The 27287-nt window shown below is 39.9% G+C and overlaps 1 protein-coding gene across 1 annotated transcript; it reads left to right on the top strand.

Moving 5' to 3' along the window:
* The first annotated feature begins 13222 nt into the window (after positions 1-13222).
* On the top strand, positions 13223-24570 carry CRHBP (corticotropin releasing hormone binding protein). Its single transcript, XM_088129892.1, has 7 exons — positions 13223-13397; positions 13605-13701; positions 17130-17287; positions 19524-19734; positions 20944-21092; positions 22141-22258; positions 23907-24570. The coding sequence occupies exons 1-7, from the start codon at positions 13320-13322 to the stop codon at positions 24053-24055; spliced, it is 960 nt and encodes a 319-aa protein (XP_087986018.1). The 5' UTR covers positions 13223-13319; the 3' UTR covers positions 24056-24570.
* Positions 24571-27287: the final 2717 nt, after the last annotated feature.

Genomic DNA, 27287 nt, shown 5'->3' with positions numbered 1-27287 from the left:
TGGAGCAGGAAGGGGGATTAAGTTTATGTATTTCATTCTGGCTTCTTACAGACACCTATGGACAAGCATTCATAATACCCTCCTAGTGACCTATGGCTGGAACCCCAATTTCTTTTCTTAAGAAATGTCCATACAGTAATTCCTTTATGTGTTAAGCCAAGGCAAACCTGTCACTCTATTTCAGTGTTTCTCAACCTTGGCAACTTTGAGATATCTAGACTTCAACTCCCAGAATCCCCCAGGCAGTCTGGCTGGCTGGGGAATTCTGGGAGTTGAAGTCCAGACATCAGTTGCCAAGGTGGAGAAACACTGCTCTATTTACTGGATCCAGAAACACCCCTTCTTCCTCTAGCTTTCATTTTTTCTGAACTGCATTTCTCAATAAATTCATCCTGAAGGTTCCCACAAACTGTTTGTTGATTTAGTTTTAGAATTTCTGCATTTAGAATGCTATTGTTGTAAGAATAGCCTTAACTTTTTCCAGTGAAACTTTATTTCATTTATCCCTTTTGGTCATGTGCAATAAAGTACTAGACAAATTCTGGTATGGGTATTTTTGAATATGAGCAATAGTCCAGATATTTTATACCAAAGCATGTTCATTAAATGGAAAAAAAGGCATTTCTAGGTCCACAATCCAACCCCAACTCCATTGTTAGAACTGTACATTTAAAAAATGTGAAGCACACGTGAAACCTAGCAGGGATCCATCTGGCCCTGTAAGTACCTATAGCTCCAGGAAGAGGTAGTAGAATGAGTACATTTCTGAGGAAAGATTTAATGCTTGGAATGAATGTTTGTATATACTCTCTTCAAAAGGAAAGCTGTAATCCATTACTCTCTGTCCTAGACATTTTAATGCTACTTTTCTATTAGATCAATTGAAGAGACAGAGCAAGATAGGTAAAGTCAGAGAAAGGCTGGATATTTATTGGTTGTCTTTAATTAAATCACTCTATGATCATGAAGTTAGACTAGTCTTTGAACAATGAAAAAAGGACTTCATGTGTGGGCTCATCCAACATCCCAGCTCGACCATTAAACACTTAAATTAAGAAAGTAGTTTATATCAGAGAACCTACTAAAAAAAAAATCAATAGCAAAGCAAAAGCTATTTATGGTCTAATATCCTTTCTTTCTTACATCCGAGACCAGTAAAAAATACAGCGATGTTGAACAAGTGTGTCTTAAGTTCCTGCAGAGTTTAGATTGGATTAAATGCCCATCATTTAACTGAGAAAACAAACTCGCTCAGAATCTACATTCATTGACATTTATATATTTATACATCATTACAAACAAATCCCAAAGCAGGAAATAATCACCTTTTGTGTCTGTTTAAATAGACCTTTAAGTAGCACTTGGAGAAAATTACTCAACGCATTGTACTGTAGTAAGCCCCCATTAATATGCCTGTGTAATCATTTGCTGCTGTAGCCAATGATTATGATAAGGTACTTGATGACATTATAGTCCTGTGGTTAACATCTAAATTTAGGGTCTCTCCAAGTAACAACACCCCTTCATCCTTTTGTATTAGCAGCACTGTAGGCGTGTAACTGGGCCCAAAAGATAACAAATAGCATAAAAATATGGTGGTAACAGGTGGGGAAGAAAGTAAGAACATGCTTGAAAAGAGATGGTCTGCTTCTTACCTTCCTTTCCTCCAATTTTATTAAAGAAATTTGTTTGCAAAAACTTACACATTAGAAACAACTGCAAGCAAAAACATGCATAAGCTGCATTCAGATTTCCACGTGAACTAAAAACAATCTCTCAAACTTAAATGGAGATTGGATGAAATGAACTTAAAACTAGGAAACTGTAAAATGGATAGAAAATAAAACTTTGCCCACATCAGTCTTCAACTATTGTTATGTATAAAGATGTAGGTGAATATTTGCTGTAAATGCCAACTTCAGATGTGTAGTTGTGGAAGCGATTAGAGAACATCCATGGAGGGATTCATCTGTTCGTTTTCTGCATCCATCATCTCTAACCAAAACAAGCCACTTCTAAGCACATTTGGATTCAACCACTACAACAAAAACAAAACACAGTTCACCTGTCTTGGAGAGAGAAATGGAATGGTAAGAAAGAATTGGTCAAGACCAACTGCATGTCACATTATTTAACATACTTTATCTTACAGTAGCAAAAGTTCTCAAAGGAGTTTGAGCTATTGATAATGCTTTTTCTATGCTGATATGACACCATATCTCAGGAGGATTTTTGAGGGTCAGTCTACTAATGAATTGTTTATTTTTCAGAAATAATTTAGTTGATTCACACCACTGACGAGCAATGTGAAAACCGCATTGATGTGCAATGGTGTTTTTAAAGAAAATAAGCAAGACTGTTAATGTTTTTTCTGCTGGGTATTTCTAGACAAATTATAGCCTTTTTATCTATTTTTTTTCATTATATGACAGAGTTTATTTGCTAGACCCATTTAGAGTTTGTAGTTTCCATTAAGGATAAGAATTTAGGCTGTTCTTTCTCAGTTGAACCTTAAGTGAGTGAGCACACAAGGAAACAGACTTTCACTATAAGAAAATAATTGTACCATCCCAGCTTTAATAATGGAATACTATAAGGGGAAGTATATGATGAGATGAACAATGTTCAGCAAAATACTGGACTTTTTTTTTAATGATCAGTCTCATTTAGGAATATGGAAACCTGTCATTTTTATTTTTCTTAATTTGTCAGTTTTGCAAATGTCAGTTTCAATTTTGGTGGGAGATCTTATTTTTTTCTCTCTGTCCTATTTCTATGCCATTTTAGTCTAGAAGCTCACTGAAATGTAGATATATTTTTATCCAGATTGCTCTTAGGGTGCATATTTTTGTTTGCAGATCTACAGATGTTTGCACATCCCTAACATCTCTGTATATTCTTTTCATCAGTACATGCATTTTTGTGCAGATTTTCCCCTAATATACACTCCTTTTAAATTAGTAAACTGTATTGCAAGATTAGCAATTTTGACTAACTGAACCAAGTGGTGTAACATTGCAAAAATGAAGAACTAGGTTCACTTCCAAATGAAAATTAAGCATCTTTCCCCTTCCTTAATATTACTATATCTTGAATTGTAAAGAGCAAGCTCAGGCTGTACTCCATGGTGATTATACTTATTTTTTATTTGCAGTGTGTTGAATACATGAGTATATTCCATTGAGTTCAATGGGCCAAACTCCTTTGATTGCAGCCATACTTAAATTAGAACAATTTTTCCCAATGTGACTATTCCATATATCTTGGGACTGGGAGCATCAGAATTCCCAGCAAGATAGCTGGAAGTTGTAGTCCCAACATATCTAGAAGTTTTCAGGTTGGGGAAAAATAGATTTAGAATCTTAGGGATAATGTTTCATGTCACATCAAGTACTGCTGGCATGATACAACCATAGCACACCTTTAGGAAATCGTACCTGTGGTTCTAGTACAATGTGAAATACAAGAGTCTTTTGTAAAATCAGAATCAGTGGCAAAAAGTTACTAGATTAAGTCACACTGAAATCTGACACTCTCTAGCCTTCATTATCTAATTCTCTATCGTATGCTGTACTTATTTTTAATTTTGTACTGTTCGTCTGCAGACAGGGGTGCCTTCAAGACCTGAAAACAGCCTGTTTGCAAACGAACAATGCAAAATTAGAAATAAATAATATAATTAACTTTCTATAGTAGTCTTCATTAAATAACATTTAAGGAAGGTGGATGGTAAGCCACAATTTAATCAAACAAGAACCAGAGTGTCAGAAAAACATATGGTAGACAATAATAAAACAATTAGAGCCTGAAAAAGTTAGGCAGGGTTGGCCCTGGTTAATAATTGGTCGTGGTGGGGACACCATTCGGAAATGCCAGGCTGTGCTGTAGACTGGGAAGTAAAACAAAGAAACAAAAGAATCTCAGAAGAAGACCAAACCGCCTCTACATTATTGCCAAGTAAATCACATGGACATGGGCATACAGTTACCAAGCTGAGCTCAACAAAGGAGATAATTACCTTTTATCTGTCTGTTTCAGTAAACCTCTCCCTCAAATCGTTGAGTCTTATAGCATCTTTAACATTTATTATGGCATACATTTCTATATACTGGAAATAGGCTTTCTTTGAGAACAAATGAATCTTTCTGATCTGAACAGAATAAAACGTAACATCAGCCTCGGATGATTTTTCACCTTCACTTGCATTAGAAATCAGCGGGATGAAGGCCAAGAAATGACAAGTTGTATCTTGACTAGATGGAGGCAGACAGGGCAATCCACAAGACCTAGAAGTTGAATGGGGCTCAATCTCTTAAACCCTAGGATTTAGATTTTTTGTGAAGAATCTCCTGTTTTCATTATATTATCACAAGCCAGAAAGACACAAGGTGGTTGGGGGAAATCAAGGCCGAAGTCCCAAAGAGTCTGAACTATTATTGGGGCTGAAGGAAATTAAAAAATTGACTTTTCTCTTATAAAAAGGGCTATCAGCCAACTCTGTTATATTTTAGAGTCTCTTTGCATTTCAAAATAGTTTCTTAAAGTACTGTAGTTCAGAGGGATATGATTTTGCCTCAATTGATATATTTAAAAATCTTATTTCATATAATTGTAATACAATAAGAAGGGTAAAATTAATAACGCAGTGGCAGTCTAATGTTGGTATTAAAAGGATAGTGAGGCTTCCAGTTTAGCAAAATCACCCAGACTTCGTTGCAAGGCTCTCATCTTGTTTAATTTTTAAAAACTGTTTTAATGCAAATAAAGTCCAACTGGTTGCAGCAAAGTACAGAAATAAATAGAGATACTAAGGACTGGTTCAAACTGGCAGAATTTTTGCCACGAGAAGTAAGGAAGTTAACATGAAAGTTAGGGATCCAGTTGCATAGCCTGTAAGGGGAAGAAATCAGAAAGAGAAGAAATAGGATCCTTGGGGATGCCAAGGCACACAGTGGGAAAGACGGGCGTCTACTTGTCAGAGGAAGTGGAGCCAATAACTGGAGACCTCTAGATGGTATTTGCGGGGGGGGGGGGGGGCAGGCGGGCCTGTTCCAAAGAACAGAAGGAGGCAAAGAAATGAAACTTATCAATTAGGAGAGGTATAAAAGACTTTGAAGCTATGGGTGTAGTCTCAGGCATAGACAGATGCCCATAGATACACACATACATGGGGGAGAAAGGAGAGAAGAAAAAGCTTAGCTTGGAGGTATGGCTGGAAAGAATGAAAGGTTAACTTCGAAAGATGCCAAACAAAAGAGAAAGGTAGTAAAAGGCTATTTTGAGTCAGAGGTAAAGGGAAAAAGCACAAGCCTTTTCTCCTCATAGCACTTTCCCCAGCTGTGGATCCACTTCCTGTAGCAAGCAAGGAGGGGAGAGAAAGTTTGTTTGGATCTAGGAGATGGGCTGGCAGTTTCCTCAGTGAGGAAATCATCCTGTGGAAGGTTTAGAGAACTGAGAAGAGGAGAAACAGATTGGATTCAGATGGAGGATATCCAGGCCGAGAAGAAGGATTAAGCACCATGAAGAAAAGAGTGAAGAGAACAAGTATTGTACATGAGATTTTACAGAGGCATTTTTGCTGTGGGCATTGTTTGCAAGGGAATGGAGAGAATTGGTTTATGTACTATGCTCTTGAAAAGTACTATACCTTTAAGGGGACTGTTCTGAGCAGGTCTTCATCTATTGAGTTCAGTAGTTTACTGATTGAAAATTGCTCTTGTACCTGCCTGATACTGTCTGTATATCTGTATGGTTACTGTTTTGCTCATTAAAGTAGTAAAATTGCTTTTGTCTGACCATAACTAGAGATCTCTATTTTTCTTATTGGAATACTCAGGAGAGAAAGGGGAAAATCACCTCTTAGATGCCCCCCCCCCAAGCTGGTTGGAGGCAGCAGACCAATAAAAGAGTGCCAGAATTGGTCTCCAGCTGGCCCCCAGCCCCACTCTCTATATTTGCCTTCCACAGTTGCTATTTTTTGTGGAATAAAAACCAATAAGAATTGCCTGAAGCCTAGTGCAAGATCAGATTAGAGCAGTGTTTCTCAACCTTGGCAACTTGAAGATGTGTGGACTTCAACTCCCAGAATTCCCCAGCCAGTCTTGTTGGGAATTCTGGAAGTTGAAGTCCACACATCTCCAAGCTGCCAAGGTTGAAAAACACTGGGTTAGAGTCAAAGAACTGGGAGGTGGGAATTGGAAGGATCTTCTGCCAATGGGAAACTGGCTTTAACTGCTGAGTTCCAATCAGCTGAGTTTAGCTGTGGGATTATAAGTGCAGCAGTAATCTTGGAAGAACATCCAGGCCCCATACAAAAGTACTTTCAGGTGAGAAATCACTAAGACTGGTTCATTAAAACATCACGGATTTATACAGCAAAGAGAAATAAATGGTAATGAATTTTGTTTAGCTACTGCTGAAAACATGAGCAAAGTGGATCATAACTGTGATGTCTGACACAACCGTGGTTATGTTTCTGATGTTCTTATCACAGAAAGCAAAACAGCTTAATTAGTTTTCATACAACAAGTTGAGAAAAACACAGCAGAGTCGAAACCTGGGGGCATTTCCTCAGAATACATTTTTCTAATCCTTTTATCCTTTGTAAGGGATAACTAGACGGCCTTTTTTGCTGGATGCACAAAATCCCAAGTAGAACAGAGAACAGTAGAAGTTAGTGTGAAATTGAATGTGCTTCCTAATCAGATTTGCCTACATTCAAATGGGCTTTTAGTGGTCATCACACCATACCTTGTCAGGCAAAGAGGATTGAATCATGTTTAGACGGAGGGATTCCTGAAGTACCTCCAGAAGAGACTCTTGAATACTGTATACCACTCAAAATACATTGTAAGCCTGTTTTTTCCTTTTTTTTTCCTGATACGACATTATTGTTTGGATTATCAATGAAGCCATGTGACTGTTCAATAAAGTCAAAAATTAGAAGCATGCAATTAGCTGTATTGTGGCTCTATCTTTTGCATTTTTAAAAATCATGAATTCAGTTCTGAGCCTCCCTAAGTTTATTTTTTGGCTTTATAGTTTTTCTTCCCTTTTGTAATGCAGAAAATATCACATTTAAGCATCACTTTGGTGCAGCAGTTTTTCCAGCAGTGTCTTGGAGTCTCCATGCCTCAGGATATCAGGAAAAAATGAATGTGATTTTTGTCATTGGTATATTTTTAAAGTATGAAATTGGCCCAGACAAAACATGTTGATGCTGCTATTTTGTGTTTGCTCTGTTTGCTTTCTTATTCTTATTTGAATTTTACATGCTGCCTGACTCCCAGCAACTCTTGTTTGTGTAATTTTTGTGGTCTCTTTTTCAAGAATTAACAATGTGAAATGTTTATATTCAAATGTAGATTTTTATTTATATTTGTGGGAATTGCAAATGTGATTGGAAGTAGCAGCATAGAAATCAATATAGTGCTTGCTTACTAGGAAATAAATCCCACAGAAATCAGTTAATTAAAATTAAAACTGGTTTAGTTTATTGATTTCAGTGATGGTTCATGACAAAATAAATCACAAGTAAAACACTAATTTTTACCACCACCAAGCTTTGCTGCAGATTTTAAATATGAATCTTTCTTCTAGGTATAACAGTGAAATGTAGTCAATACAATGGAAGTACACCTTGAATTGTTCAGTACTGTACATTTCATTCTGTCATAAAAATGTTACCATCTGTGAAATAAAACATGTGCATCAAAGTTCTATTTCTTAACATAAATGTGGGCATAATTTTGTATATCTTTCATTCAGCTAATCCATTAATAATTTGCTGTAATTTTAATGGTTTTTTCCATGTTAACATATTCAATTTATAATATTCTATTTCAAAATCGCTCTTGTTTTTATTCTATAAAGCAGCAAATGTAACTTGTACCTTATAAAGTGCCTTGTAACTAAACATAGTTGGTCATTGGCAATTTATGGAGTGTCTTACATTCAGTTTCAGTTTCTTCCATGTAGCTTGTGGTACCTACTGACTCCTGCAAGGCCCCTCTGGAACCCTGAAAGTAATCCCAGTACATTTGACTTGTTTGTATCAGTGTGTTATATCCATCTGAACACTCTTGTCTTCAGAATTACAATCCTTTGAGGTAGAGTAGGGTCAAGAGAGTGCAACTGTCCACTTTCCCAGTGAACTTGCATAGCTGAGGGTAGACCTGAATCTGAGCCTTCTCAGTTCTGCTCCAGCACAGACCCTGGCTAGGTCTCTGTGAACATATGCAGGTTTCAAGGTTCATCTAGATGGCATTTTTTAAAGGGTACAAATGCAAATCCTGCACCAAGTCTGGCTTGAGCAAGAATAAAAATGATGATCCCATTAAAAGGGTGACACTTGAGCCTAATCAGGTTATTTTAGAAAAACAGTAAGGTTTAAATGATTATTCAACAGAATGCACCTATTGCCAAGTCTAGTCCACTGCTGGCTATTTCTGTTCAGGACACACCACCATTTATGAACAGAGTAGCAATGTAATAATAAAGCAATGCACAGAAGTAAATTCTTCTTACAAAATTGCTTTTTTGCTTTTAGCGGTGGAAGCCCAGATGGTGCCTTAGCCATTTTAGCAATTTTAGATTCAGCTGTAACTCTGCTGCTGAATACGCATCTCTAAGAATAAGTTCCAATCAAAAGCCACATATATATCTGTTTGAGTGTGTGTGCACGTGCATGCATGTGTGTGCGTGTATATATGTATTTAATGGGTTAAGGTAGTAATAATGAAAGTGCCACTGCAGTGATAAAATAACAAAAAGCCAGTTCCACCTGACATTTTGACTTATGTCCTTAAGATGCCATTGTTTAATTTTTATAGAATCTTGTGCTTAAAATATTTAAGCAATAACACCATGTAATAAATTACATTAACAAGTAATGTAATTTATTACATGGTGTTATTGCTCAAATATTTTATGTAGGTTTGCAACTTGCCAAGAATTTTTCAGTTATTTAGCAGAATAGAAGTCTTACAATTAAATGATTAAATAAAGGGCAAGAGGTTGCCTGTGGTATATACTAAACCATAGAACTAGATCTCTATACTAAGTAGCCACAATGGCAAAGAATACCCAGATGAACTGGTATGAGACTGTGTTGAATTCAAACATCCCCTGGCCAGATCACGTGCAAGAGGGCAATGTTTTTCAGGACAACCCTTGAATTTATGGAAAGGATTTAGGACCATCCTCAGCTAAGCTGCTCTAGGCTGGCTGGGCTTTGGATCTGGTGTAACAAGGATGTTCCCTTGACCTTCCCCTTGACCACCACTTTCCGGCTCTCTCCAGATCCCTCTTTCCTGGTGGTGGTGGGGCAAACAGCCACAGCCATTCAGCCTTGTCAGGACTGAGCCAAAGTCTGTTCCACCCTTCCAGACCTGAGCAGCCTCAGGACACTGGGCCATATGAATGAATGAATGAATGAATGAATGAATGAATGAATGAATGAATGAATGAATGAATACACACACACACACACACACACACACACACACACACACATAAATATAATAATATTTGCTGAATATATTTGCTGAAAGACCCTGAAGTCAACCAAGGATAAGACAACTGAAAGCACCAATATAAATCATAATGGATATTCAGACTGAGTAGGCAGATTCAATCTTGGCAAGGTGGTGCCTGGGGTATTCTGGCACCATGTCATATAGGGCTTTAGAGGTAATGAACAGCACCTTGAATTGTGCCTGGAAGCCCAACCTGTGCAGCAATTATATCCATGAATTAAGCAATCTTAAAACTGGAATTATTCTGCAATGGCAGGATTGTTCACCAGCACTCTGCCCACTGCATTTGATATCAGCTGAAGCTTCCAAGTTGTGTTTAAAGGGAACGCCACAGAGTTCATTACAGTAGTCCAGTTCAAGAGGGATCAGAGCATGAGTTACTGTTGCCAGGGAATCCTGGTTCAGGTAGGGCCATAACTGGCATAGCAGGCAAAGCTCAGCAAAGACTCCCAGGGCATGGATCCACATCTATTTAATGAACAGCTGTGAGTCCTGGAGGACCCCCAAGTCACAGATCATCTCATCCAGGGAGAGTGAGACCCTGACAAGAGTAAAGAATCAAGAATCACCATCAGGGCTAATGTTGTTGGATTGCCCAGATATTTACTAACAATAGCATCTTTGTCTTGGTAGGATTTTATTTTATTGATTGATTGAAGGAACTTATATGCCACCTGCCTCATATAATGATTATAGGTGACTCACAACAATCAATAGAAACTGAAGTAAAAACAAAACTACCCTTCCCACCAGGCACCAGACCAAGCAGACTATTGATCTCCTAATTCAACCCCCATCCTAGCCCAATGCTTGGGGGAAGACCAGGTCTTCACAGCCTTCTGGAAGGCAAAGAGTAGGGACCCCTCAGATATCAGATGGGAGGCAATCCCAAAAGGCTGGTATGGTCACCAAGAAGGTGCACCTCTGAGGTCCCATCAGGTAACAACATTTAAAGGAGGGGACCTGGAATGGGCCTACCCTATCTAACCTGAAAAAGGAAAAATTCTGATTTTTTTTTCACCCATCCAGCTTTTTGTTAATGGGTATGTCCTTGCAAAATCATATTCTCATCTTAGATCTCCTAAGATCTCACCCTAAAACATTGTTAGATTTGGCACTCACAAGATTTGGGGTCTTTTTAAAAATAACTATTCTATATAATTTATATTTAGCTTTAGAGTTCCAAAGCACCATCTTGTTGGAAGAAAAAGTTATCTTACCAAGTCCGTTTCTGAGCCGGGAGTAAAGACACTGACGAATTGCATGAAGTTAGGAGATTTATTCTTCACCCAAGTGCAGAAGCAATGACAGCAAGCAGTTAGGTGGGCGGCTGCGCTGGACCCCCACCATACAGCATATTATATATCTTTCATTACATTCAGACCTACATTAAGATGTCATGACCCTCTGATCCAATCAAAGGACGAGTCCTTTTGCAGTTTTCAAGGCAAGGTGTTTCGGAAGTGGTTTGCCAGAGCCTCCTTCCTAGAGCAGAGCCCAGCTGGCAAGCGCAGGAGGCGGGGTTTCCATTGCTTAGCGCCCTTTTTGGGCGCGCACGGTTTTTCGCGCTTACCAGCAACTGCTCCTGACTCCTTTTTTGCAAGGCGCTGCCAGCATTTTTCCTCCCACCAGAGTGAGAGTACCCATTTATCTACTCACATGAGTTTTCGAACTGTTGGGTTGACAGGAACTGGGGAGGAAACAGGAGCTCACCCTGCTAATGCGAAGGCTGGACTTGAACCGCTCGAAACAGGAGCTCACCCTGCTAACGCAAAGGCTGGACTCGAACCGCTGAAGCGTCGACCATTTCTGGCCGGCAACTTTCAGCGTCATTAAGCCGCTGCGCCACCGCGTCCCCCTTTGATAATTTAAATAAGGTCAATTACTGTGAGGTCAACCATACATACAGGAAAGGGAATATTGGCATATTGCTGGGCCTGCTTTTACTTCATGTTACACAAGCAGGTAAAGGCAAGTGTTTAAAACATCTAAATGTCCAAATATCCAAAATGTCTACAAATATCTAAAATGTATGTGTGTGTGTGTGTGTGTGTGTGTGTGTGTGTATATATATATATATATATATATATATATATATATAAAATGCCTATATGTCCCAACCTTCTAACAATCTGGTGGGAAATCTCACTGAATTCATTTTGCTGACCCTTGTTAGTTTTGAAACTATGATATGCCAATTATATAGCTTCTCCTATAGTTTTCATCTGTTTTCCCCCTTGGAATCATGGGGAACTGATATGCCTTTAGTTTTCCATAGTCAAGATCAGAGGGTGCTCTGGGGACTGCAAAAAGGGGACTCTGGGGTTCCATACAGTCCTGGGGCCTCAGATTGCCCACCTCTGCTATACATGCATGCATAAAATACAAGCACAAACTATAGAAATGGCTCCTGCTAATTTCCAAGGAACAACATTGGGTCTTAATTAAAAGTAGCTGTTATTTTTATATTCAGTATTTTTAAAAACAACTTACCTGTGGAAACATCCCTGTGTCATCTAGACTAGATTTCTCAGTTTTAGACGTTCCAGTTGTGTTGGACTACAGCTGTCATTGTTTGCAATCCCAACCAACAAAGCTATTTGGAGGGGCTAGACTGGGGAAGGCATCAAACCTAATGATCCTTTTAAGGGAACCAGTTTTGGGTTTGTTTTCAACCATGAAAATTGGGCTAAAAAAACCCCAACCGCATCTCCTGCAAGTACAGTGAGAAAATGCACAATTTTTGGAATAGAGTCAACAGAATGGTGCATTGAGACATGCCTCATTTGGAACCTCTTACTGTAAATAAATAAAGAAGATATGGGGGGGGGAGAACAGGGGGAAAGGAGACTTGACAAGCCTTTTCTTTCTTTCATAAGCAGTGATGAAGCCACAGATGGCAACTGCAAACTGAGAACAAACTTCTGGGTAACAAACCTATAGTCTGGCTGGTTTCAGGTGGTCAGGTAGATAAATAACGAAATCACTAAGAGGTTGGATCAATGTTGTGCTGCTCAAGATTAAGATCCCGAAATGAAAATTGCTCGATAACAACAGACATTGAGATGATGGGAAATGTACATATTTTAACTTACAAAACAGATTCAGAGGACTGGCAAACTACCCAGTCTACGGTAAGCCTAGAATCTACACCTGTGACAGATTCTAGATAACATGATGTAACAGAAAAGTTTCCTTTAGGAAAACAGGATTTAACAAAAGGTCTCCCCCAAATCTGATTTCTGTTCCTAGCCTGGCTCAGAACGTGCTAAGAGTTAAACAGAACAATTCGGAATACTGAAGCGTGCCTTCGTTTCCACCCCCCCACTCCCCCCACACACAAAAAGAAGACCCGGCCATCGGGTCAGAGGTTATAATTAGCCATGGTGCCAGCGGCTCTCTTCCAAAAGCGCGAGTTGCAAAAGGGGCAAGAAACCCAGTTTCCTAGCGGGGAGGGGGGCGAACAATTCTGCAAGCGGCAGCGGAGGCACGAGGAGAGCTCCTCGCCGGGGTTTTGACTAGACCGCGCGAGCAGCGGGGCGCGAGTGCAGCTGCGGATTTGGGGGCCCCGTCATCACCGCGCACTCTGTCGCCTCCCTGGCAGAGGTCCAGTAACCATGGGTTACCCTATCAGTCAGGGACAGGGTGCCTCCCCTCTGCCACAGCTCTATAAAAAGGACCCATCCAGGAAAGCCGGCGAGGAGGAAGCGCCAGAGAAGGCGCCGCTCCTGCCGCTGCTCCCGGTCTCCGCACGCCGCGGCGCGAAGGCGCGGGAGAGGCGGCATGGCTGTCGGATTCCGGAGCTGCCAGATCGCCCTGATCTTCTGGGCCGCTCTCGGAGGGGAGAGCAGGTTCTTGGAGGTGAGCGTAGAGCAGGCGCCCCACTGCCCCTCGCTTCCCGCCCCGGCCCCTTCCGCGCCAAGGCGGCCGCTGCGCTCGCGCGCTCTCCTTTCGGCGGCCCGTTTGCGCCAAGAGCGCGCTGGCGCCTTCTTGCGGGCGCCCCGCGGGGCCGCCGAGGTGGCCCCTTCTTCTCCCCCCTCGGAGCTCTTTTGTCTTTTGTGTCTCCAGGGGAGGGACGACGCCTTCGCGGACGGGCCGGCCCTGCTGTTCAACCAGGAGCTGAAAAGGCAACTCTCCGGGAAGCAGATCTACCGTCGGGCGCTGCGTGAGTTTCTTTCGGAGGCGAGCGGCGTGTCCGCGTCCGGCTGGCGGAGTTGCGGGCGGGCGGGGAGGGAGTTGAGGGAGTCGTGGAAAAGGTGCAAGGGAAGAAGCTAATCGGGATGGTGATCCCCCGCCAGATGTCCGGGGTTGATGGGAGTTGTAACCCCTCCCCACTCCTGGGGAAGCTGTGGGCAGAGGGACGGCCTTAGAAGGTTAGTCCTGGGTTCAAGTGACCTTGAGCCCAGTCCCAGGATGAAAAACGGTGCGGAGTGCTTTTGGAGGGTGATCAGCTGGACCGGAAAACTTTCTGGAGGAACCAATGCCTTGCTCTCTTCGCATTCCACCTCCTGAACTGTATTTCTGTTGCCAACGAGCACATTATCTGGAAAGGGGAGATCAGAACTTCCTGTTTGTGGGATGTCATGAATACTGCCAAAATAAGTTTTGAATAGTGATTTCAGAGGGAGATGATAATGTGAAATCCCTCCTCTTGGAACTGCCAGCAAGAAAGCAAAAAGGTTTATGGTGTGTTTATTCACTTTGATGGATGGGGGATGCCAGAGAATGCTTGTGACTGAGGGAGTAGTCCAACTTTTTCCAACCTGATGCTTTTCAGACAAGGGGGACTGCCAGTTGTATCTGGAGAACATTGATAACATCTGGAACTAGACTAGAGAAAGGAACATTATGAAGTTCTCCTTGCAGTGGAATTTCCACCAGTGGAGGAAGATATCCTAGAAGAGGAAATATGACAGGAGGAAAAGTTAGGTGGGATATGGATAGTGGTAGCAGTGCTGTGCTGGTGCTCTGAGGGAAGGAAAGGAAGGGGCCAAAGAGAATGGCCTTGCAGAACTTTAGCTTCTAGCTTCCTAGGAGATATCAGCTGGTTCTTTGGGGTTGGGAGGAGATCCCTTTAAACATATTTTTAAGCATGGTCGCCTTCCTTGTGCTTAAACTGCATGCCAGTGCTGAACCCTTACACTGAGATAGATTCCAAAGGCTGCTCCTGACCCTGGGTTTAAATTAAGATGGAGCGGCTCCCTTTTGGGAGCAAAACTCCAAGCCATCTTTCCCCAGATGCCTTCTGTGGGTATTGGATTTCAGTCCCAAAAATCTCTGGACCACTCAGCTGCAAGGCTCTAAGTTGGGGAAGGATGCCATAAGCAATTCTTTTAAGGGAGGATTGTGGTGAGGGACCTGAGAGGATCTCAGTGCCTATCCTAAGAAGAAGGCGATGGCCATGAAGTATGAAGCATGAAGGCTGTTTCCACTCCTAGCCCAGTACCTTTGTTCAGCAGTGCAACAAGAGGGAAAGCAATTGGCACAAGGGGAAAAAATAGTAAACATGGGGTTCAGAATAAGATGAGTTGCAAGAGAAAAACCTTGCAGAAATTAAGTGAAAACTTTCACTGGCTATAAGAATTAACTTAAGAACAGAGAAAGCTACCTTATGCCATGTAGCCCGACACTGATCACTCTCACTGGTGTTAGTTCTCCAAAGGCTGTTGACATCACCTCTGTTTCTTAATATCACCTCTGTTTCATTCTTTTAACTGGCATCCCAAGGATTAAACAAAGACCCTTATCCACGCAACATTTACACATTATACTAAGTCGTAATATAGTTTGTGTGGATTTGGCTTAGTGTATCGTATGAATGAGCCATTGTGGTTTGTAAACCACATTTTATGGCTTAGCGCATTGCCTGAACCCAGCAAATTGTGGAGTGTTTAATCAGTTATGATTAAACAAACCATGGCTTAGCACAATATATGAATCCACTCTATCACTGATACATGATACTTTTCCTGGGTCTGTTTTTCGTGGGTAACAGAATGCAGACTTTGAAATCTTCTAGAAAAAGAAGAAGGGAAGAAAGTGTAAAAGTTTGTCTTCTGTTGCATTACTGTAATATTGCTTACTTTGGGACTTTCCCCACTGGCATCTCATCCTGGCACAGCAACCTCTTTGTTCTGCTGTGTTCCCACGATGTTGCCTTCATCCTATTCCTAGCCTGTACGTGAGATAAGCTTAAGTCATCTTGGCTGCCTCATGTTAAAGTAGTGCTTTCCCCCTTTTTCCTACCCTGTCTAAGGTTGGAAATTCCAACTATTCTGGAGGGATGTCAGGTACCTGCAGTGATTTGAAACAGAGGCAGTGGAGGGAGGGAGAGAGGGAGGGGATCAGCAGTGGTGACAGCATCGGCAGCATTATCTGCAAGAGCTGGCTGCTTTTGTCGGAATGACATCAGCAGCTTTCCACTGCAAGGCCCACCCCGCTACTATATGAATGCGAGATAATAATGCGTGTACAAAGGGGGTGGAGTTCACGGTGCAATGGTGCTTTCATCATCTCCCCCTCCCTCCCCCTCCCTTGAATGCTGCTGCATGTCTGAAGGATGGATGGTAAGTATTTCAGCTCAGAAGTGGGAAAACACACTGTTTTTGTCTTCTAATTTCTGTATTACTATTTATTGTAATAAAAGCAGAATGAGAAAGTAAGGAAGAGAAACTTCCCCCTGCTTCTTCCATGAGGAAGAACAGGACAGCCACAGTTCAAATATCTCATAGCTTTAAGCTATGATTTCTTGCTGGCCTCCTCCATTTTTACAGAGATAAATGATTGTACAATTGTTCTTGGAAACCTTATACAGAGAGCCCACTAAGTATCTAACCTGAGAGCTGTAAAATTTGCCCCTTGGATTTTCTTGCTTCTCTATCCTGCATTTTGGAAGCATCAGGCTCAGTGTAAGAAAAACTCAAAAGCTTGCACATTCTTTTATGTCATTTTAATTAATCCTAATAAAGGCATTATACAACTGTGGACCTTGGACTTTTGTTTTCTGGTAGAGCAGCTTGTCTATAATAGTTTTTGACAGTGTGATTGGGGTTAGAAAAGGAGTGGGGAGGAAGGACGGATGAATGGGCCCCCTGGCTCTTCTCACATGAACTTTCAAACCCATATGGAGAAGAAAGAGGAGAGAAGGGGAAGGGAAGGAAAAGGGAAGCGATTTGTCTGATGAGATTTAAAAATGACAGTAGAAAACTAGGAAGAGGGCCCAGGGGTGAGAAAGTTTTGGAGTCTGGGGATCTTATTACTGGGGTGGGGACAGGGGGCTGAGACCTGCAGTGGTAGTGGTTGAGAGAGTAATATAAAGTGAATAGTTCTGCAAACGTTCTCCATTTGTTTCTAGATTGGGGTGTGTGTGCTTCTTTTAGGGCTTCCAATAGTTTTGTATGCTTATTGCATCCAGATGGCAGAAAATTGTCCCCCCTTTCCTTATTGTCACTCAAAGTATTTTACAAAAGCTTGTCTTTCATTTGGTATGCACATAGCTTCTCCCTGTAATGCTCCCTGCCCTTGAGACCAACATGTGAAAAGAGATTCGTCTCCTAAGAAAAAGGAATTACTTGCTTGTATTCTCATCTGCAGGATGCCTTGACATGCTAAGTATAGAAGGGCAGTTCACCTTCACCGCAGGTCAGCCCCAGGTACATTGTGCTACATTCTTCATAGGAGAACCAGAGGAGTTCCTCAGCATAGATTTTGATTTTGTCAACATTGACTGTCAAGCTGGAGATTTCTTGAAGGTATGAGATTCTCCACAGACTGAGAGTTACTATGGCAAACGGGGATGACGTGGGGGAATGCACACCACAAGTTAACTTTTCTTTTTTTAAAAGAGAGGATGTATTTGGCACTAGTAATGTCAATAAATCAAAATAGAAGGTAATGATTCAGATCTCTCTTTCAAGGTTTCCAAATGTGGTGAGTAGAATGAGGTCGGGTTTTGGTCCAAAATCTCTCCTCTACAGTCTGCTTCTGATGGCCTTGCTACTTTGTACCATGGATTTCATTTTTGTTTATTCATTCCACTTTTTTCAAGGGTGCCTTTTCCATTTTTTTCTAGCAACAAGCCTGCTAGATAGGCTAGCCATGAGGTTGGCCCAAGGTCAGCCCATAAGTTGTGGCTGGGCAGAAATTTGAACCTGGGTCTCATCAGTAGTAGCCCAATCCTCAATCACTGTACCACACTGCCTTTCATGAGTTTGAGATTCAGCAGGGAATACATTATGTTCAATAAGGAAATTAAGTATTTAAGATCACAGAGATAAAGTATTAACAAAATATTGTTAGAGTTTCTGCAGGCAATAAAAATATAAATGAGGAAGGAAGCAGGCAGGCTGGCAGGCCACAGAAAAGTGTGATTATGGGAAGGATATTATCAATTTATCATAATACTTTATACATTTACCAGAGTTTAAAGTATTGCAATAAACTTTGTTCTGTTGTTGCAATAGATGGAGACAGCTTCTTACCCTTTGGCAGTTGTTACATACGACAACCTCATTAGCACATTATCTGGAGAAATAATTGCATTTTCTAGGATAAAATGCAGCATAGGAAAACACCACTTCTTTACCCAAAACATAACCCTGAAGGGAAGTCCTACCTATAGATAACAATCATACACCATGCATTTATTGCCTGAAAATTAATTGTCTGCAAGGCTTTAAGTGGAATGTATTAGTGATTCCTAAGAGAATATAATTAAAGCTCAATTCAAACATTTGTTTCTTTGACTTCATGTAATGTGAACATTTTAATTCCTTGGATCTGGAACATGGAGTATCTCACGTGTTTCTGTATTTGTCTGAAAAACCAGGAATGATTAGAGCAACAAGCAGTTACCTTTATTCACTTTTAAAAACTTCAAATGTAAAATGGCCATTCTGCAAAGCCAAGTGCTAGTTGCATTATCTTATCTCCAAGAATATTGCTAGGTTTCACATGGGCCCTGGGAGAATTCAAAGAAAGTAAACATGATAGATGGCCATAGCCCAGAGCTCTGCATGGAAATGTACTACCCATCTGCCTGGGTGGCAGGAGAAATCAAAAGTGAGTTGGTCTGGAAGGTGGTAGAGATGATAGCAAGTATCTTCACAAGGTTCCCTTGTTGGTGGTCATTTTGTGAGAGTGCCCAAAACAAGGTTACAACACTTCAGAAGTGTCTTCTAGCTCTCAAAGTTTAGGGACCTCTACTGTGGTATATGCATAGCTGGCTGCTCAGCTCAAGAATGTTTGGATCAGGACCACTGAGGGGAATGCATGATCTCTAGAATTGGAGTGAAGGGGCCAGAATCTGTGTGACACTGCATATTGATCACTCCACTTCAAGTTTAAATGTCAGGTTTAGAAATCTCTCTTTCATAATTAAGCCCAATTATTAAAACATTTGAAGTGGAAATTACAGAGAATGTCAAAGTAATTAACTATTGGTGTATGAAGTAGTGACTTATAATTGATGTTAATGCCAAGTCATATGTGGAACAGATTAGTGAAATTCTTAGATTAGCATGGGGTAGAAGGGAATTTCTGTGCTTACAAGAAGCTCTTTCTATAATGAAAAGAGTCCGCCTTTTCTTATTTCATTAAGTAGTATTATACTCACTAAAAGGAATTTATTTATTTATTTATCATATTTAAAAGTGACTCTGGGAAGCATAATAAAGGAATAATCTGAGTGAAAAATGTATACATATTTACTGAAATGCCACTAATTAGATGCCAATAATATCAGTAATATGAACAATAATGATCAGTATCCAAGGGCTTTAAATTCAATTACAAACAATGTATTTGGATTTAAACGCTTAATATGAAATATGATGAACAAAGTTTATTTGAATGGACAAATGTGCTTTTGGATTTGGAGGCAGAATGTCATCAGTCTTGGAATTCCAGTCTCAGTAAATATGGAAGACATCAAGTTGAGGAAATCTTATATAAATCCTAATTCTCTTCTGTACTACTACATCCCTCTAGGTTTTTGATGGCTGGATACTGAAAGGTGAGAAGTTTCCTAGCTCTTTGGATCACCCTCTCCCCACCTCTGAAAGGTATAAAGATTTCTGTGAAGCTGGAGCTATCAGGAGCACCATCAGGTCATCTCAGAATGTTGCAATGATCTTCTTCAGGATTCAAGATGCAGGGAATGGATTCACATTAACAATAAAGAAGCAGCCCAATCTTTTCCGTAAGCTTGTTTTCATTTTATCTTCTGAAAAGAAAAAAACCCCCAAAAGATGGCTATGATTTCTGAGTAGAGGAATAATGTAGCCACGCTATGAACAAATAAATAGGAATACTATAGGTACTGAGGCTCAATCGACATGACTATGTTTTCTTGCCCAAAACAGGGGCTTGCTGTTGCTGTCTTCTCCAATGTTTTTCCAACTTCCCAGTCTATTCTACCAGCCCTGAGGTTTTCTGGCAGCCTCCCATTCAAGTTCACCCCGTGGGGTTTTTTGAGAACAGCCAAGATTGGCTAGGTACTGCAACTTAACTGGGCAACGGTTTTGCCTGCTGGGCCATGATCAAATGACAATGGAGGGCCATTATTCTGGCTCTTTAGGTATGATTTGGCATAGGCATTTTAGAACAAGTCATAAAGAATTAGAATTCTTCCCTGAAGGTAAAATAAGAGCGTGCAAAATATACTCTAGGAAATACCCTGAAGATGCAGATGAGAAGGGAGGAGACCCAGGAGATTTGAAAATAGTATCCGTTTATTAGCAAAGATATTGGCTACAAATGCTTTAACAACAGCAGTGACAAAATGATTTCCTCTGTCCTTCCTAAAATTCTACTACCAAAATGAGGAAAGCTTAAAGTAAGTAGACTTGCAATATTCTGGTATTATAGCCACTATCAATAAAAGTAGTTTTAGCCTTTCTGTGGAGTTGATTTTTGGGCCTGGTCTACCTTGTGGGGCTGAGTGTACCTTTATAAAGATGAACTGACATGGCACAAAAGAGTAGGCAAACTCACTGATTTTGTTTTTACCATCCCTCCTCCCTGCCCTGCAAATGTGGGAGCAATTCAGGTTAGACACTTTGATGCTGGAGGAGAAGACTTATGTTTCCCTATGTAGACTAGAAGCTATCTGCCCCTATGGAATTTTTATTCTACTAGATGACATAGCACCTTGGGGAGATTACTGCATTAAAATACTGTAGGGCAAATAAGCAATGGTTATTCTCTGTTGCTGCCAGTGTGGTAGTTGCGACCTAAATTTAAAACCTCATGCCTGATTTTTGGGGTGGGAGATACTGTTGGAAGATCTCAGCACAGCTGATTAGCATCTTATCTGTCTTGGTCCCAAAACCTCAGATAAAAAGTCTGCATTCCTTTTTAGTGAACAAATTGTGACTCAGTAATTCTGTATCTTTCCCCTGGACTAAAGCTTGCAATGTCATCTCTCAGACTCCGAGTGGAAGGTTTATGATGATTGTTCCTCATCAGCATCGGAACTGCAGTTTTTCCATTATCTACCCAGCAGTGATAAAAATATCAGATCTTAGGCTGGGTCATCTGAATGGCTTTCACTTGAAGGTGAGTTGCCAGTTTCTTCATTATCCATCTGCTACACTGGTATGTGATTCAGCAGATTTGCTCCTAGTCCTCATGGCCACATCTGGCCTATTTTTTTATTTGTTTCCTGTCTCGGTATTTTTATACCAGAACCATTTGTCTGATATTAACTCTGGAAAGCGCTACCCATCTGTGGATTTTGAACATTCCCTCCTCCTGTTCAGCATAGGTATCTGGTCATAAAAATTGACAAAATGTTTTCTGAAATATATTCTTGCAAATGGGGAGATCTCCTAGTTTGACATAAATAGTAGAGTCATTAGTTACCATGTAGCAGAAACCCATAAAGTGGTTATTTGTTTTTGGCTTAGCATGTTGTGTAATAAGTAATTATCGTTTATTCAAGCCAAGTTAAAAATCCAGGCTTAGTGTCTCTCTGCCAATGGCACAAGGACTGCCACCATTCATTACATCCTTATTTATTTATTTTTATTTAGTTATATTTCAAATTTGTCACTGCCCATCTCACTGCAGAGCGACTCTGGGCGGTTCAAAAGCTTCCAGCATTAGTGAGCTCTGCGTTTAGAACAGAGTCACCCGTCTGATAAGTAGAAACTTGTTAAAAAGAGAGAAATCTTAAAGAGCTTCTTGAATCTTTATGCCCTTAAGTGATACTTCATTTAACATTCACTTGCTCAATATGCATAGAAACTAGCAGTTTCTTTTATTCCCCTTTGCATGGAAGACGTGAGTCGATTTTTGTTACCCCAGGATCTCTGGGAGCTCAGGGAATCTCAATAAGAGTCTTTGCACTATCCTCTTGGCTAACATGAAGGAGCACTGATGAGCTTATAGCAATCTTTGTGAGTTGTCAGTGTTTTGGGGCTGGGAAGATGATTACAAGTCCATTTTGAACTACTTTGGAAAAATTGGAAGAGAACTTCAGTAATCAAAACTAAAACACACTTATTTTGCATGATCTCATACGTATCATTTACTAAAATAAACTTGCATTTTAAATTATCCATTTAACATGGTTCCATGTCCTTCTGCATTTCCTTGTACACAGAAACCAACTGCAGGCTGCAGGAGCGCTGGAGATTTTATGGAGTTGCTGGGTGGAAACGGGTTAGACCCTTCTAAGATGCTTCCCTTGGCTGATCTTTGCCATTCTTTCAGTGGCCCCGGTAAACTCTTCTGCTAATGCTTCTCATTCAAATATTTCCTCAAAGTGATATAATAAGGCTACCATGTCTACAAAATACCTGATAACCATTAGAGGGCAGCAAAGAGGATAATTCTTTGTTTTCATCTAATAGTCATCCAGCTTTTGGCAGCCCAGGTATGGAAGCCATAGGTATAAAAAAGATAATTATATAAACTGACTGCTTAGGATTTTCCAGTTCTTCAAGTAAAAAAAGCATGACAAAGTATATTAAAGATAAAAAATAGCTTTTCTGATATTTATCTGCATCCTAATTTCTGGCACTGCTGTCTGCTTAATCAGTCTCATGGCCTTTAGATGCACTGCAACTACAACTCCCAAAAATCTTTTTCCAACACATCTAGAGGCTATCAGGATGAGGAAGGTCAGGCATTTTTGGCTATGCATTAAGGAATGAAGGCTGTGCATTAAGGAATGACATGTTATTTTAATACTATTTTTGGATTATTACTTCTCATGACTGAGACTAACACAGAAGAGTAGCAATGCATGTTGAGAAAAAATGAAGCCTTATCCTGTGGAAAGAGTTTTGCTCAGCTGCAGACTCAAGCCACGAGTGGGCATCAATCAGTCAATATCATCCTTGCTATGTGAAGATGGTCTCACAAATACCATAGAGCAAAGTGGGAAACTTGAGACTACAAAGACCTTGTGTAGTCCCCAAACATCTTTTTTGCTGTTCCCTATCTGTGTCTAATCACAATTGCCAAAAATGGGAGGCACAGTTTACTCTGTGTTTTTCCCTTTCTTGCAATTTAGCGAGACTTCCTCTTTTCTATCTGAGAGTTGTAAATACTGCTATGTGTAAACTATTTTCTTTCAAACAAATAAAAAATCTTCACAAACTTTCAGTTCCATTCACTGCCAGTTGTTTCTGCCTTCTGCTACTATTTTTACACCATAGTTTTATAGTTACAGTGAATTTTATCTTTCAGGGAATCAAGTATAATATAGCTCATATGCTGACATATTACTGTGTGACCATTCAGATTTGGTATAATGGGCATTAATTAAGACAAACACATTTGATATAAGGACAGTGCCTCCTAAATTAACGCCTCAAGAATTATTCTATCCAGTCAGAGATCCTGTAAAGAATAATATGTTGTTATCACATTATATTGTCAATTAAATTGCTCATACACTGATCTTACTGAAGTCAGATTAAGCCATTTCAGAGTAAGGGCAATGGATCCAGAATAGGAAAAATATTTAATGCTATTTTGAACCCATAAATGAAATCAGTGTAAAGGCACTCTTTGATAGTGATTAGTGTATTAGTAAGATTTTCCCTACTCCCTTTGCAATAATGGGTGGTTCAATATGGAATGAAGATGCCTCATTGGATATCATATATCCAGATATTCACTGCAGCAGAAATGCACATGCACATCTAATCTTCATGCATGATACTCAGTTTGGGTGGAAGTTGCTTTTACCCACACATACAGATAATTTTTTTCTGGAGTGGGGCAGTAGAGTATCAAGAAATCATACAAACCTTTTGAAAATGCATATAATAGTGCAATCCATTAAGGTTGTTTAAGATCTATAATTATACATTTTCGAAAGCAATTAAAGTAATACCTAAATTATTTCTCTTTGACTAGCTCAAATGAAGATCGGCTGTGACAACACTGTATTGAGGCTGGTTTCAAGTGGAAAGCATATCAATCAAGTAACCTTTGAATATTTTCAGTTGGATCAATATGAACAGGAAAAGAACAGCCTCGAGGATTTCTGTCTTTCAAGTGTTTGAAATATCAGACAAGTCTCTCTTCCTGTAATGTATTAAGTTTGAGCAGCTAACCTGGTGAAACACTTCTGTCTAAGCACTTATCTTTTCGTATGAAATCATTATTTCCACAATTATGATTAGAACAGTGTTACTCCTACCATTTGCGATATATTGTCTTTTTCCTGTCTTTAAGAGTATTTAATATGTCCAATAGATGCAAGTCTGTACAGATTCCAAAAGCAGCCCTTAGGCATACTTGCATCCATTATTCCAAGTATGGTATATGTGCTGCATCAGGGTGCCTATTTATAGGGCCATAGATGTTCAAATACATGCACAATTGCACATATCCATTTTAGAACATTGTGAAATTCAATTTGCAGTTTATCCTCTATTGGTGTCAAATATGAAAAGACATTTCAGTTTTATAAGAGAATATTGCTGTGCACAAATTTAATTGCCAGTTAATTTATTTAAACAATGTATATTCAGTTTTTAATAAAAATTTATAGCATGAAGAAAAATTACTTCTACTGGTCTAAACATAATATTCATAGCATTGACAGAATTTGATTTTATTGTTTTTTTCCTTGTGAGTTTCATCAGTTAGACTTCATTGTACTAGAAACAGTAATTATGCATTTAACTAAGAAGTTAATCAGCATGTTAAGTAAATTTATATACAAAAAATCTAGGATAAAAATTACTTTTTATATCAGTTTTTAATTAGTAAAATTAGATTAGTGGATGAACGTCCATGAATAGGGAATGGAATACATTTCCACATCATTCATTCACTAGGATAACTTTTCAGAATTGGACTTAATTATTAGCATTCTTCCACAGTATTTTGATTCATAATAATGCACCTATCTGATATCTTATAGTAAGTCTATGAAACTTTTATAAGATGTGAGCTCCTCTAAACCTAAAGCCTGTCTCCTTTGGTTCAAGCATTTGAAAATCCATCTTGAAGCTATACTCCTGTTAGTTCAGTGAAAGACTGGAATATAAATGCAAACTTTTCCAAGAATTCCTTTAAAAAAAATTTTTTTTTAATGTGTAGAAGCCAGGGAAAAGAGGGAGGGCTAAAGAGAGGAATGTGGCAAATATTCAAGCCATGCCTACATTCTTAACTGGAGACACAGACATGTAAATGCGGTCTTATTAGGACACAGATGGTATCAAATTGCCCCAGGGGCTCTCCCAAAACTTGCTGGGGGAAAAGTGGTACCATCAGTGGGGAAGACCTTTTAGAATTCCACCCCTGCCTTTCAGTGTGATTGTCTCAGGCGCTTTAGCAAGAAATGGATCCTGAAACCACCTGGGATGCTTCCTGACTGAAGGTTCCCAGGGCTACTAATCATAAAGTATTGGCTAGATTTTCACATAGTCCTGTTTTGCTTAACCACGGCTTCACACATCACATGGTTATAGCTGGACAAATCACATCGTTGGCTGCATTCACATCACCCTAAGTCTGAACTTCTAAATATCATAAATGAAAAAGTACTGTATGTGCATGCATCCTGAACGACTGGAATTTATACCGGTAACAGCTTCTTATAAGCCTTCCTTGAGATTTAGTTTCCTGACTATGTCTAACATCATGCTCAGAGACCTGCCCAGCACTCAAGACTAGAGTGCTGTCCTTTTAATCGTTAGGAGACCTTGACCAACAAAACAGCCAGATATGCCAGCTTCTTTCAGGCAGCATTTAAGGGTTTCCTAGATGGCTGACCTTTATTGGAAAAGCCTAGGGCTAAAAGTTGAATTAGATGATAGCAGTTAGATTACCTTGGCTGAATTCAAAAAGCTAATCAGGGGTGGGCTTGGTTAGTACTGACTGGATGGAGACTACTAGGAAGTCCCAAGACTGTAGGTTAGACTTGGAAATTGAATAAACAGGAAAGTAATGAGATGCTACTTCTGTACTGCTGTCAAGGAAATTACACGGATGTGTCAATAAAGTCTCTAGGAGTCAAGCTCACAAGCTCACAAATTCATGTTAAAGCCAGTTGCTGTGCATGCAAGGTATGCATTTGGATGGTTTAAGTTCGTAGATAGTAGTAAGTTTTTCAAGGAAAGCCATACGAGCAAAGGTTTGTTTTGACCCATGTGTAACCACCAGCCTGAATGGTTGTATTCACACCATACATGTAACCAGGTCTGTTAAAGGTCTAGCAAGTTATGTGAACTCATTCCCTTCAGGAGAGTTAATGGCTAGTGTGTTAAGCCCTGGACTTTTCCTTCTGATGGGAGCATTCAGTCTGGCAGCCCAAGATAAAATGGCTCTGGAAAGCAGGGGCCCGGACTTCTGGGGAAGCAATGGCAAACTGAAGATGGCTCTGCTGAGAGCGGAGCCAACAGCTGCAGCAGAATGAGGAGATGGTGAATAGACCAGCTTCTCGGAATTCCTCTCCAGGCAAGAAAAAGACATGGGATCGCCTGCAAGTGCTCCAAATAGTAGCTCCCTGCAAGAAGACTGGACAACAGCAGTTACTGGTGAGATCAGAGCTCTGGGAGCCGAAGGATCACCATCTTTGCCCAAGCTGTGGTTTGGTGCCTTCACAAGGACACTGGGTTCGCATACTTCCTTTCTTAATCACTTCTGAAAATTGCTTGTTAACTGCTTTTGGGATATTAGGAACCTTTAGAACAGCAAGATTCATTACACCAAGTGAGTCTCCTCCAATCCTTAGTGAAAGAAGTTTTATGCAGGTTTAAGGACTTAAACAATTATTTTGGAGTAAGCAGCAAAAGGGTGATTAGAATGTTGATTTTGGAAAGTTATAAATGGACTAAGGGGCCAGATGGACTTGAAATAAGATTTTGAAATTAACTACAAGAATCCTTCCTGTGGGAAAATGTTTAGAATTTTATTTAAAAATATATATATAAAGGTTTTGAAATTAAGTATAAGAAATCTTCCCATGGAAAAATGCTGTTGATTAGAAAAAAAACATGATAAGATGGGACTTTGAAGGTTGGACACTAGAGGGAACCAGAAAGAACTAAAGATTACAATTAAAGGAGAAGAGACCCACTAATACAGAATGGAGCAAAATATTATAACTTGGAACAAATTCAAGGATATTTGGGAACAATGCACTCAGAAATCACTTTTAAAATTGTCTGCTATCATAAAACTGTATTCAAAAGAGGCTATAGAAGAGGAGTATGCTTTACTGGTCAAGACTTAGAGGCTGATTTGAATGTGGATTAAAAAATGACAGGTTACAAAAATGATATG

The sequence above is a fragment of the Python bivittatus genome, unplaced genomic scaffold (genome assembly GCF_059951505.1).
Source record: "Python bivittatus isolate LINGU-HERP-01145 unplaced genomic scaffold, Pbiv_v1 ctg000850_np1212, whole genome shotgun sequence".
Taxonomy (NCBI): Eukaryota; Metazoa; Chordata; class Lepidosauria; order Squamata; family Pythonidae; genus Python; species Python bivittatus.
Note: the sequence above shows the minus strand (reverse complement) of the source record. Positions and strands in the feature narration are given on the sequence as shown.